General features: G+C 36.0%; 2 protein-coding genes across 13 annotated transcripts; both read right to left on the reverse strand.

Annotated features, from left to right (window-relative positions):
- Positions 1–1322: 1322 nt before the first annotated feature.
- On the reverse strand, positions 1323–8817 carry LOC122278932. 11 transcript variants are annotated; one of them, XM_043089141.1, is made up of 15 exons: positions 8605–8817; positions 7986–8043; positions 7597–7841; positions 6144–6225; positions 5920–6023; positions 5599–5725; positions 5425–5519; positions 5041–5164; positions 4586–4666; positions 4291–4410; positions 4006–4191; positions 3103–3234; positions 2951–3007; positions 2510–2647; positions 1323–1736 (listed from the first exon to the last, which is right to left on the reverse strand). In XM_043089141.1, the coding sequence occupies exons 3-15, from the start codon at positions 7635–7637 to the stop codon at positions 1533–1535; spliced, it is 1491 nt and encodes a 496-aa protein (XP_042945075.1). In that variant the 5' UTR covers positions 7638–7841; positions 7986–8043; positions 8605–8817; the 3' UTR covers positions 1323–1532. The 11 variants fall into 11 exon arrangements, with proteins under 11 accessions (XP_042945075.1, XP_042945086.1, XP_042945081.1 ...); XM_043089152.1 differs by having other exon boundaries at positions 4291–4389; positions 8605–8807; XM_043089147.1 differs by lacking the exon at positions 8605–8817 and adding an exon at positions 8272–8458.
- A 504-nt stretch (positions 8818–9321) lies between these two features.
- On the reverse strand, positions 9322–11964 carry LOC122278933. 2 transcript variants are annotated; one of them, XM_043089154.1, is made up of 2 exons: positions 11613–11964; positions 9322–10755 (listed from the first exon to the last, which is right to left on the reverse strand). In XM_043089154.1, the coding sequence occupies exon 2, from the start codon at positions 10719–10721 to the stop codon at positions 9471–9473; it is 1251 nt and encodes a 416-aa protein (XP_042945088.1). In that variant the 5' UTR covers positions 10722–10755; positions 11613–11964; the 3' UTR covers positions 9322–9470. The 2 variants fall into 2 exon arrangements, with proteins under 2 accessions (XP_042945088.1, XP_042945087.1); XM_043089153.1 differs by having other exon boundaries at positions 11372–11963.
- Positions 11965–12646: the final 682 nt, after the last annotated feature.

Genomic DNA, 12646 nt, shown 5'->3' on the forward strand with positions numbered 1-12646 from the left:
GTATTGAAAAGTAACCATAAATCAATGTTACATTGATATTTGATAGGCTTATATTTTAGTATGTGTATATGGCTCATATTAAGTTAAAATTATTTAAGAGAAATAATCTAATTTATTTATCAAAAAAAAAATCTCATTTGTGCTTCAGCTAAAAAAATAAATAAAAAAAATTATGAATTAGATTTAAACCAAGCTCGAGTAGAGAGCTCGTATCAACTCGTATAAACGCATTCGGAACTGATCATGTTTATCCTGTTCATAGTACATATTGATGTTATAGTAAATCGGTTAACAATCAAACTTAAAAATGAAAAAAAAAAAAATATGAAAACTATAGCAATATGGGTCTAAAAATAATAATACAACATTTCTACCAATATGTAAATAATTACTATAAAATGGAGGGTAGCTGTATAAATTGAAATCTAATTTTAATGAAGCGTGATGGTTATTGTAAAATATTTGTAAAAAACTTACATGTAAACTATGTAATGAACACTGATATTTACATCTTTTTGTCTTCCGCTTTTAGGCCTTAAATTTTGGGGGAAAAAAAGAATAAATGATTCCAATCCATGACAACTATATATATATATATCATGATCATCCTCTGCAACTCAACATATATAGTATATTCATTTTTAAAAAATACTTTAGCCACAAATGGAATACAACAAAATAAATTTATAAATCGACGTGGTTTGGTATGGTACGTTAGATTGTAAAGTCATTTTTATGATCTAAATGATCACATAAAATTATATCAGTTTATAGGCTTAGTACTTTTACGTATTATTTTTATGTCTATAACAATTCTCTTGTATTGCAATTCTCCTAATAACACTTCGGCACATTCACCACCTACATGACCAAAGACACTAAACTAGTGGACAAAGTGTTAGATATAAATAATTAAATTTATTTCTTCTCATCAAATTATGCTTTCTTATCAAATTAAGTTTTTGAGACAAGTGTGATTTCACATAAGGGGCATGAACAAAACCAAAATCGCCCCTTGCGAGGAGTCTTTACCAGAAATCAGACCATCGAAGAGGCTAAAATAATCAATTGCACTGTGGACCAACCGAAATTATGTCTGTCCACTGTCCAGCTTTTTTGACCCTGGAAACTCCAAATGCTAAGAAATCCTTTCCTACCCAACATCTATAACATTTCCATGGTGCGTGCATTCCTACCCCACATATATAACATTTCCACATGACCAATGAAATAAACTGTGCATGAGAGAGAGAGAGAGAGAGAGAGAGAGAGAGAGAGAGAGAGAGAGAGAGAGAGAGAGAGAGAGAGAGAGAGAGAGGGTGTAGAAGAAGAAGAGATTTCATATTTTAAAAAATATATATCTCTCGATAAAACCCCATGTTTGAGGAAATGGCACTAAGAAATCATACAATACTCATGCCTCAAGGCCAGTTAATGAGAAATGAAAAGGATACTGCCAATATTAGTTACAAACACCATTTTATGAAATGGCACTAAGAAATCATACAACACTCATGCCTCAAGCACAGAAGTCATGAAGAACGAGGTTTTCGATGGTTTACTTGCTTCCGAAAGCAAAGACACAGTCTTTTGCTTAGGGCCCCAAACTTTCCGAATTTCTTGCTTATAGCCTTCTTCAGGACAATTATAGTTTTCTTCTTCTTTTCCTTTTTTGTCAAGTCTGATGAATTTTGTTCCATGCTCCAAAGAGGTGTTGCTAACACCTCAAGAGTCCTCTAAAATAATAATAAAAAAGGACAATTTGTTTATCACCAACATGAAAAATATCAAAATTTGAGCACATCAGGCATACAGATGAGTGAAGAGTCGGTGGGTGTCTCTGAGATCATCATTCCTAACACCCTGCATGATATACTCTTTCTATTGTGAGAACTTTCAGGCATAAATGCTAGGTGGGATCCACTGACTGGAGGATCCTTACAGTGATGATGGAGTTCAAGCTCAAGTAGAGATTTCTACAGCATAACCCCACAAGGCTGGCTGCTACTCAACTTCTTTCTCTTGCCCCTCTAATTAGAGACATCCATTGGTAGCAAAACCACGTGAGCAATGGACTCTTATTTATTTATATGACTGGAGTTGGAAAAAAGAACACAACAAAGTGATTGCATTTTTTTTTTTTTTCATTCTATCCCACGTGGCCATCTGATGGACCAAAATTAAGGATGAAGCAGAGTAGCTGCAACCATTCCTGGCCCAGACCTTAATGAGGTCCAGATAGAAGCACATACTGCAAGTGTTCACCTATAATCTAATACAAGTTATTACCCATTCCAGGATCAACTGGATGGCTATCAACAAAGAGGTCGTGGTCCACGAGCAAAATGGGTTTCCTTTGCCAAGAACCCAAAATTTTACAACAATTGTTCTGGATATGCCTCAAGATGACGAGACTTGAAGCGGTATGTTCAGGAAAAACTAAAGTCTGTCAGGAAATGTATGCCAACACATGCATGAGAGAGAGAGAGAGAGAGAGAGAGAGAGAGACCTGATGGCCATTATCAGCAGCTGTGCAGGCTGCAGAAGATTCTTCATCAGTGCCTCCTAAAGATGAGCATCTTCCCCAACTTTCTCTATTTGAGCTTGTGTATGAGCAACATTCTTCATTCCGGCCATTAGTCTTATCCTGCAAAATCGTAACTGTAAACTTCCAGTGAAACTATAAGGAAATGATAAAACCCAAAATCAACAGTCAGACTCCTTTTCTGCTTCATCTCATGTTTTATGGTCTCGGCCTTGCTAGGACAACAAAAAAAGACATACTGGAGCATGATGAGTATCCAAGACCAAGCTCAACTTTAACTTCAAGTGAAGTACTATCATCATTAAGCATGATTCACTCAAACCAGCAAGCCAAACTGTGTTTGTCTCTCGTGAAAATAGATCAAATGACTTCCAAGTTTTCATGTACAGTGCTAAACAAAATCACCTGTAAATGTGACCTCTCAAGACTGCAAAGGGAATTATTTTCGTTGACAATGGAATCCTGCATTATGATAGCACATAAATAGTTAACAAAACATTCTAACACAAAAAGGATAAGCAAAAGAAGTCACAAAACCAATAAAAGAAGATGCATACAACTGTAGTCACCGGTGCAGAAAGAAGTTCACCCACAAACTTTGAGGCTGAAATGGTACGAGGAGCAGAAGATGAACCCCCAGCACTATTACCCACGGAATGAAGCCCAGTGATTATCTCATATAATAGGCTCTAAAAAGAAAAAAGGGTACAATTAATAGCCACAGTAGATATATCACAATTAAGGAAAAAAAAATCACAGGGTAAGTAGCCAATGCATCAGGATGACACAGAAGGGTAGAAATGTAATGGAGAACCCAAACAGTAGCTCTATTTTCTTTTGCTTGATCCCCATATAGTTCTCCAAGGAAATATTGATAGTAAAGTCATACTTACATGAGGTGCAATATGAATCAATTAGGATAGGAGAAGATGCAGAAGACAATCCAAACAGAGTGTAATATAAAAAATGATTGAGAACCCAGATTGAAAATTGCATATAAATATTCTAATTTCTATTGATCTCATACTCCACAATATGTAATTAAAGCTCTGAAAACTGCCTGAGAACATGATTTCCTCTACAAGATACAAACGAAAAGATAAACAAAAACTTTACAAAACCAGATAATCAAGAATTCATGAAATACCATAACCAAAGGTTAAAAAATAAAATAAAAAGAAAGATCTAATCACCTTGTCACTTAACCCATCCCCCCCCAACCCCCGGTGGCTGTGTTCTTCCAAAACAGCAGGCAAACAAAGCAGGGGAAAAGTAGCAATGCAACTAAACCTCCATTCAGTTTATTAGGATGCCATATGGTTACAAATTCATGCTAAAATTCAATGATTCCATGGCCAGGAGCATAGAGCTGACCTAGAAAAAGCTTGCATATGCAATAAAACTAACAATCAAATTTACCAGGATAGTACTATAAAATTTCTTAAGTCTAAGGAAATCACCTCATTTAAACCAGCACCAACCTTCAAATCCCCCAAATCATAATATTTCTCTAGCTTACTCAAATGATTAGTAGAAATTCGAGGAGGGTGAAGGACATTGCAGAAGAAAATGGAAACAGAATCATAATAGAACTGTGGTCGTGTGGAGTTGTGATCACCCTCAAATTTTATAATATTTTTATCCCCCTGCACAGAATCAACATATCATCAAATATTTCTCAAATATGAGAATAGAAAATAGAAATTTGTTATCAGCAAAAGAAAAGTATCTTCACAAGACCATACCACATAGGACTTAAAGACGAGGTCAGAATGATGGGGTTGAATGAATTTGTCATCACTAGCATGTCCAAATAAAGCAGGAATATATGTTTTGGGTGCAACCTGCCAGAGTTCAATAAATAACTGGATAAAAAGAGTTTGTTATTAAGTATTATGCTGGGACAGAGCACAAACCATAATTCTGTTCTGAGTTCATAATGAAAATTGGTATATTGACAAATTTAACAGTAGGCCAAACTATATATCTAATGAGCCTATTTTACAATTTTAACTCAAGAAATTCAAAACATAGAAGCACCTGTAAGCAATTAAGATCCATAATATCAAACTTTGCCTTCCTTTTGATTACCCGACGCATATACTGCACCGCCATCTTAACCTGGTTGGAGAGGGAAAAAACTCCTGTGAATAAACAAGATATAGAAGTATATCAAATCAACTTCTAAATCCAAAACCAAAAATCAAGTCTAACAACGTTACACATGCTCACTAGGAATAAGGCTAATAGGCACCCAAAGAAAACCATGCTCACTCTGAATATTAGGTCAATGTGTTTACCCAAATCCTCACTGGGTACATGTACTATTCTTTGGGTGAAAGACAGATGATAAAATTTACAAACTTTCAGCCAAAGATGATAACATTTACAAACTACAAACTGTGTCAAACATCTATGTGCACGCATGCACACACACCCGTGGGGGGCAGGGGGGGGGGGAGAGAGAGAGAGAGAGAGAGAGAGAGAGAGATTACAGTGAATTTAGGAAGCCGTATTTGGTACACATCCACAAGTTCAATCATTAGATCATATAAGTTTGAAAAGACACTATCCAACACCATTCCAGCTATAGAGGGGTCTTCTGCTCCATAAAGAAGGCTGCATTACATCACAGGAAAGCTGATAGTTAGGTGTGTCAGGAGCTTACGAAAAAATTACACACAACTCTAATATTTAGTATCACATAAATCTTCCAAAGAAAGAAAAATCCAAAGCTGACATGCATTTCCAACATGATGGCATGCTGAGAAAACTAAGGGACATTAAAGACTCGAACACTTGAAAAAGAAAAAAAAAAGAAAAAAACATCTATAGACCCACACGAACCTAATTCATTATATGTTGGGAAAGACAAGTACCTAGTGACTGCTCCCATAGATCGTCCCCAAAGACCAATCCGTGATATTTGTTTGTTGCTTCTTAAGTGCGAAACCACAACCTTCAGGTCATCTCTCTGACACAAGGAACAAATTTATAACCTTTATAAGCAGGAATTCAAGTAGACCATAGATAATGATAATGAGACAACATACCTCATGCCAACCAAGGCTGACATAGTCACCATCAGATAACCCTGAACCCGAGAAATCAAGGGTAAAAACAGTTATACAGGACGGAAGAAGAATTGCCGCGGCCTCATTCGCATCTGCCCTACATCCACTGCATCATAGACCACATGAGCATGAGCTCCTAGTGTGTGAAGCACTGGTCAATTATAAAAAATTCTTCCAGATATGAACTGGACAATATAAATGAGAAATTGCCATAAATATCTTCCAGAAAAGTAGAAAAGCTAATCATTTTAATATTCAACAATCCATACTTATGATACAACATAAAGAATCATTACATGCCTGTTTCCATGGGAGTATATAACACAAGGAAGAGGAGTATCTTCTGGGAATGGTGAAGGTAGATAATGACTACACAGCAATGTATGGCCCCTTGCATTCCTAAGCTGCAAATATTGCAAATACATTATCTAGCAGGGACAGAATTCATTATGAAAACGACATTGCCGCAATTTAGTGAAGGAAACTACAAACTGCAATTTCTGGTCATTGATGTCTATACTTGCCTTCAAGTCTTCTCGTTTGTATGTTCTTCCCGCAAGAGTGAAGTGCCTCTCCCAAAGATACTGATCTGGGTTGTACTCTGCCCTGTATATCCAGCATTTCAGATACAGAGAGTTGATATCTAGAGTACGACCAAACTTTTGAGCAGGAGTTGCAATATACAATTTACACAGTTGGGTTTGCTTTTAGAAACAATTTTTTTTTTGTTTTTTTACTTAAGAATTTAAGAAACTGATTTGACTATACAATTGCTTTGGGCTTCCCTAAATAAGAAAACCATGCTCCCCCTCCCTTCCCCAGCGCATGGCAGAAGAAGAGAAGGGCAAGCTTGTTATCTTTGGATAGAATCTAAAACATACAGACTCATATGCTAATCTCAGCAAAGCCAAAGAAATGCTGCAAGCTTCATCTTAAAGTAACTCGGAATTTTTCGGAGGCTTGTAGTTTCCTTTTCTTTGTCCATGGGAAAATTGTCAGGGAATAAAAACCCTAGAAACCAATACATAACATCTTATATATGCAAACGCAGAAACTTTCTCAAATAGTTCCAAATACACACTTATGATCTTGGGATTTGTTGTGATGAGGGAAAGGATTTATAGTTTGGAAACAATATTAGGTTTTGAAAGTGAAAATTTTGGTAGCTGAAACAGACAATTCCAGGTCTTAGAAATTCTGAGCAGCACAATTTTAAGGCTTTGATGGGTAATGAAAAGGGTTTGAATCGTTTGATTTTGGTTTGATTTCTGGTAGCAAAAAAAAAAGAAAAGAGAGAACTTTGTTGATGTTCAAGGAGGAGTTTTGATGGCGGTATTTTATGAACTCATACAAGTATCTGAAGCACTAATGTACTACTCCAAAAGAAAAATGCAAAGCTCCATCTTCTATTATGGCCATAGAACATGATCTATTTTAAGAAAATTTTGTCCATACCTTTTTATAAAAAAATAAAAAATTAAAAAGAAAATTAAAAATTAAAAAAAAAAAAAAAAAAAAAACTCCCGATATAACACTTGCATAACACTTGCATGTCATTTGATTTTCCAAAATCCTTTTTTTTTTCCCTTATCATTGAATGAATTTGTAAAAAGCCTACCAACGAACTGTTGGTTTGACTCCATGAGGTTGATGGTAAAAACGTTTTATAGAACTTTGAAACTCAAGGCACTGATGACAGCCATCAATGAGATGCTCATTCAACCCTTGAAAAGGAAAGCAGTTGTTTATTTTATTAACTTTTATTATTGATGAAGCGAATGCTTAGAGTCTTAGACAATGAGCCACACATAATAATTTCAAGTACAACGTCTTTTTCAAGAAAAATAATGCAAGATAAACGGAATGATAATTGAACAATGATTAGAATTGTAATTTGATAAAAACAGAATAGAGGATAATAGAAAGTTAATTTGACATTCTAAGTCGGTTACGAAGGAAAGGAGAGACGTAATATACCTGGGAGGGCGAATGACAAAATTGATGAATTGATCAATCATCTTGCTTCCGAAAGTTCCCTCGTGGGAATACAACCGGAGCGGTCAGCGGAGATTGGCACGACAAAGAGCAGACTTCAGCTCAAGTATCCCAGCCGTGTACCAAGCATGCCAGCCCGGAGCGATAGAAATTGAAATCACCCACAGAAGGGATATATAAGAGGAAGACTATTCAATGCATTCCAAGATCCAATGCTGGAAACGCAGCTGGAAATTAAAGACATTTCAGAACTTGTTAGAGAAAATGACAGAAACAAGAAAACCCAAAACAAGAAGAAAAAGAAAACTCGGAAAGCAAACTTCTTGGGGTCCCTTTCTTCCGCATTTTCAGATCTCAAACCCAAAACTTACTTAAAAAATGTAACTTTAAAGTTAGAAGCCCCTGCATTGTCTCTTTATGCGTTCGTTCCTGTAACCCAGACAGTACGATGTAAAAACAACAACAAACGCACAAGAGACGAGGAAAATTACCGGTAACAAATGCGAAGAACTAATAAATAAATTGAAACTGCTTATTTCCCCCGCCCGAGGCCGTAAAGTACCCAAAAAAATAACTTTTTGTTTCCGAAGAGCCAAAAGCTACTAAATTAATTAAATTCTAGTTCTAAAGCAAGTCTTTTCCTTTACTTTTGCTTACTGGCTTGGGGTTCGGAATCTAAAAATGAAAAGAAGACGCATGGACAGACAGTGAGCACGGGCAAACTAGTGACAGAAAGTCCTTCCCTTCATTCTCTCTGTTTTGTTTTTCTGTTCTTTTTTGTTTTTTTTGTTTTTTTTTTTTTTTTTTTGGGTCTTTTCCTCCCTTTTAAAACTTCAGATCGACTTCAGACCGTTGCTCTACAGTTACTTCACCCACGACGGAGGCCCAGGTCGTTCAAAATCCCAAGAAAAAAAAAAACAAAAATTTAAAAGAATAATAATTAATAAAACATAAAAATAATAATAAAAAAAAGGGTCGGGCGAACTTGACTTGAGCAGCTGAGCCATCTACACAAACTCCGGCGGACTACATTTGGGTGGCAGCTACTGTCGAGGTTGGTTCTGTGGCCGTGTCTATATTGCAAACCAAGGCACACTGCATTGGGTGGAAAATTTAGGCACAACTTTTTTCAAGAAGATTTTGTTTTTTTTTTTGTTTTTTTTACGTGTTTTAGCCCTGTAGGTTTTTTAAAATTTATTCTGAAAAAGACCTAGTAAAATGATACCTTCTATGACAGCTCTCAACGGGACGCGACGTGGAGGATGATACTTAATGTGATGTTTATAGGCAAAAAAGAAATGAAAGGTGCTTTAACAACAAAGAGAGAATAGTGAGGGATATCTGGAATTTCTTTGTCTTCTCTTTTTTAGTGATTTTCTGCTATTTTACTAAAAAGAGAGTATTCATGAGTTTTCGTTTTCTTTTCAGCATTCTAGAATATAATTAATTATCTCATTTTGTATACTTTCTGTGTAAATAGAGTTCACCTAGTTTCATTCGTTTCAATAAAGTTACTTCTAAAAAAAATGATATTTGGCAAGCTTTGTTTAATTCTTAGATTTTTTATTAGTTTTAGGATTTTTACATTATTATTAACTTTTAACAGGGATTTCACTTCCTATTTAAGATTCATTAAGACCACAGTATATCTGATGTGTCCTATGCATGAAACTTGGGTTGTAAAAGGATCGAGTTATTCAATAAAAATTCAAACTCAAATGGGATAGATATAACTTGAATTGCTTGAATCTTTGTAAACAGGTTTTATTCCCTTCCTGACAGGACATATATGTATTTACCACTAAATTTGTTTATTAATATTGCTTTGCTGTATCTCCTAATGGGAGGGTTGTGAACTACATGCTCTTGGTTTCCTCTAAGGTATAGACTTTGGCATGCTTATCTTTAGTACATTCTTCTTCAGAACCCTCCACAATTTGCTGGATAACGCTTTCTTCTTCTGCTTCAAGTTGGTGCATACATTTCTCATAGGCAGCCACCATTTCTGGATTGAAGATGAAGTCTTCACTGCATTCACTTACAGTACCACGAATTGGTAAAGAATAACTACCAAACTTCGGAGTGGCATAAGATCCAGGAGAGTAGACTTGACCCCCAACATGAAGCCATTCCCTAAGACTTAAAATTGTTGGGAGTTCAAAGTTTGGTGGGATTCTCAGTGATTCTAGATCCTCGGAAATTTCCTTTCTTTTAAAACCCTTCCCAAACATGCGTCCTTCTTGACCAGCAACCTCAGATAAATGTGATTCCTTGGTTGAGCTGGAGCTACAAGGAGATGGAATCACTTCTCGGTTTTCTTGACCTGAACTTGAGCTGTTGCTGTTAGGACTTGGTATTGCCACCTTGGTTTCTGCTTCTGATCTCATCAAGTCTTCAGTAGTGTACTCAAGTACCAAATCTTCACCCTTTGAGCACAATTGTTTCATTTCCTGCAAACCTGACTCTTCTTTATCCTCAGCATGGTAAGATTTCTTTGATGAGGTTTTGGAACCAAGAGGCTTCGTGTTGGTATACTCCTGCTGCATGTTGGAACTGTAATCCTTGCCATCGAGCCATCTTTGCTGCACACCAGATCGTATATTTTCTAACATTGCATCATATTCTTCTACTGTGTGTATACTCCTGCTGCGTGCCATACCATTACAACGCCTATAAGATTTCTCTTCCTTAATCCCCTCAGTAAACTCCACAGTAAAGGAAGACACTCGATGCTCTGGAGACCAATGACAACTTCTAGACCGCCTTCTGAAATCAGTATCAGTGGATCCCATTACTTTTGGAGCTGGCTGGGCATGCTCTACTACTCCATGATCTAAACTTGCTATCAACTCCCATTTGCTATCAGTCTCAGTTCTAGCAGGTTCAATGTCTCGTTTGGAACTTGTGTTTGAATTGGAATCCCAAGATTGGAGTTTTTTGGCTACCATGTTAGCAGTGTGGACAAGAGCAAGATAGTGGTCGCTGCCACTAGAGGACATGTTTGGTTCCTCCAGCACAGGAATGTCATTGGCTCTCTGCAAACTTTGATTTTGCCCTTCATGAAAACTGGTTGATCTGGTCACGAATTTTGAAGAAATGCATCCCATTTTGAAAGGCAGAGCCCTGAATATGACCCAGAAACTGGATCACGAGAAAAGGGTAGATGCAAAATAAATAGAAGGATTCAGTGATGGTCTATGCACTGGAGAACAGGAAACATAAACCATAGCTTTGAAAGAGGGAGGATAGGGCCGGGAGACGTGCACTGACAGGTGAAGATGAACAAAGCAATTAATACAAATGCTAAACAAGTATTAAGATCTTACCAATTGATTATACTCTGCAAATCAAAATAACAGAAACCCAAATGAAAAGATCTCAAATCGACCTTCAAATGAAAAGGGAAGTTTTCAAGGTGTACACTACAACGCCCCAGACGTATACAAATGAGGAAATGGCTTGTTCTTGTCTGTTTAGGGAAAAAAACAAACGACTGATAGCAGCATCTTTGAATAAAAGGTCGGTGCCATCCAGCTATAACTTGTCTGTTCCCGTTACTTAATGCTCAATTCTCTAAAACTGGTGGAAACAACCTTAGCCTACAGCTCATATTTCAAGGACAGTACGTTTTTTCCAGAATCTCTAGGAGAGATCCGGACGCAGCAAAAGTGACCCAAGAAAAGAAAGGGGGGAGATGGGTGGGGGCGGGAATAACAAAGCAAGTGAAAATAGCATATCCCAAATATAAGCCTCATACCTGTTGAAAATATGACGGAAACCTCTGTTGTTAAAAGGTTTGCTTCAATCGACTTAGAACTCCTCTCCCTCTTAACTTCTGCAAAGCTTGGTCAGCTCTGTTTTGACTGTTAGACATATGTAGAGAGTACTGACTCCTTCATGTTAGCTGACTTTCGAAGAAAACTATGGGTAATCTAGTATCGGGGGGCGGGAATAACAAAGCAAGTGAAAATAGCATATCCCAAAGATAAGCCTCATACCTGTTGAAAATATGACGGAAACCTCTGTTGTTAAAAGGTTTGCTTCAATCGACTTAGAACTCCTCTCCCTCTTAACTTCTGCAAAGCTTGGTCAGCTCTGTTTTGACTGTTAGACATATATAGAGAGTACTGAATCCTTCATGTTAGCTGACTTTCGAAGAAAAATATGGGTAGTCTCGTATCGACTGCAGCTTCGTGGTTCTGAGGCTGGTGGGCTTTAATCAAAGGAGGATATTGGGGAAGAATAATTGTTTATATTAAAGGCATTTGTCATACAACTTCAAACTTTGAATGAAAATTCTCTCACCTAAAACCTAATTGATTATTCATTGCCATTCTCAAAAAGAAGATTTATTATTTTATTTCTTCATCCTCACATGTTAAACATGATTTTTTTCCTGTTACCATTTTTAGTAATAAATGTATGAAAAACTTCAACCTGCTGCCATTTTTTTAATCAAGGTCGTTGTGCAACGTGTATTACTTAGGGGTGTAATCCGTCCGGTTTGGTCCGGTTGTAGATAAAATTTAGGACCGAACCGGTATGTACCGGTTCTTCATTTTTTAAAACCGATTACGCACCTGTTACCCTCCTAAACCGGTACTCCAGTTTTACCGGTTTACGATCCGGTTTTATCAGTTTTAATGTACTATATTATATATTATATAATATATATATAGTATATTATAATATATAATACTATAGTGATAATATATTGTGGCATATTATAATTGTATTATAATATATAATATAATGATATATTATAGTATATTATAATATATAGTGATATAATATTAATATAACTATTAATATGCACTATATACTATTAGTATAACTATTAATACAATAAGCAAAATGATATAAGATTTTAAAATTTAATATTATATTAATTAGTAATTTATGATATAATACAAAACTATTTTATATATAGTTATATATTATATATACAATATTATATACAATATAAAAAATTAAAAAATATATATAAATCGGTCCGGTTCGATCCAGTCCGGTTTTAGAAAAAGAAAAATTG

Source organism: Carya illinoinensis, chromosome 10, assembly GCF_018687715.1.
Source record: "Carya illinoinensis cultivar Pawnee chromosome 10, C.illinoinensisPawnee_v1, whole genome shotgun sequence".
NCBI classification, from domain to species: domain Eukaryota; kingdom Viridiplantae; phylum Streptophyta; class Magnoliopsida; order Fagales; family Juglandaceae; genus Carya; species Carya illinoinensis.

Bases quoted from the DNA above. Each gene is read 5' to 3' on its own strand.
- LOC122278933 (XM_043089154.1), bottom strand. From the start codon at position 10,721: ATGGGATGCATTTCTTCAAAATTCGTGACCAGATCAACCAGTTTTCAT.
- LOC122278932 (XM_043089142.1), bottom strand. From the start codon at position 7,637: ATGATTGATCAATTCATCAATTTTGTCATTCGCCCTCCCAG. The intron at 5,520-5,598 runs GTATGTTGTCTC...TCCTTGTGTCAG, and splicing joins TCAGCCTTGGTTGGCATGAG to AGAGATGACCTGAAGGTTGT. The intron at 1,737-2,509 runs GTCTCTCTCTCT...TTATTATTTTAG, and splicing joins CTGCTGATAATGGCCATCAG to AGGACTCTTGAGGTGTTAGC.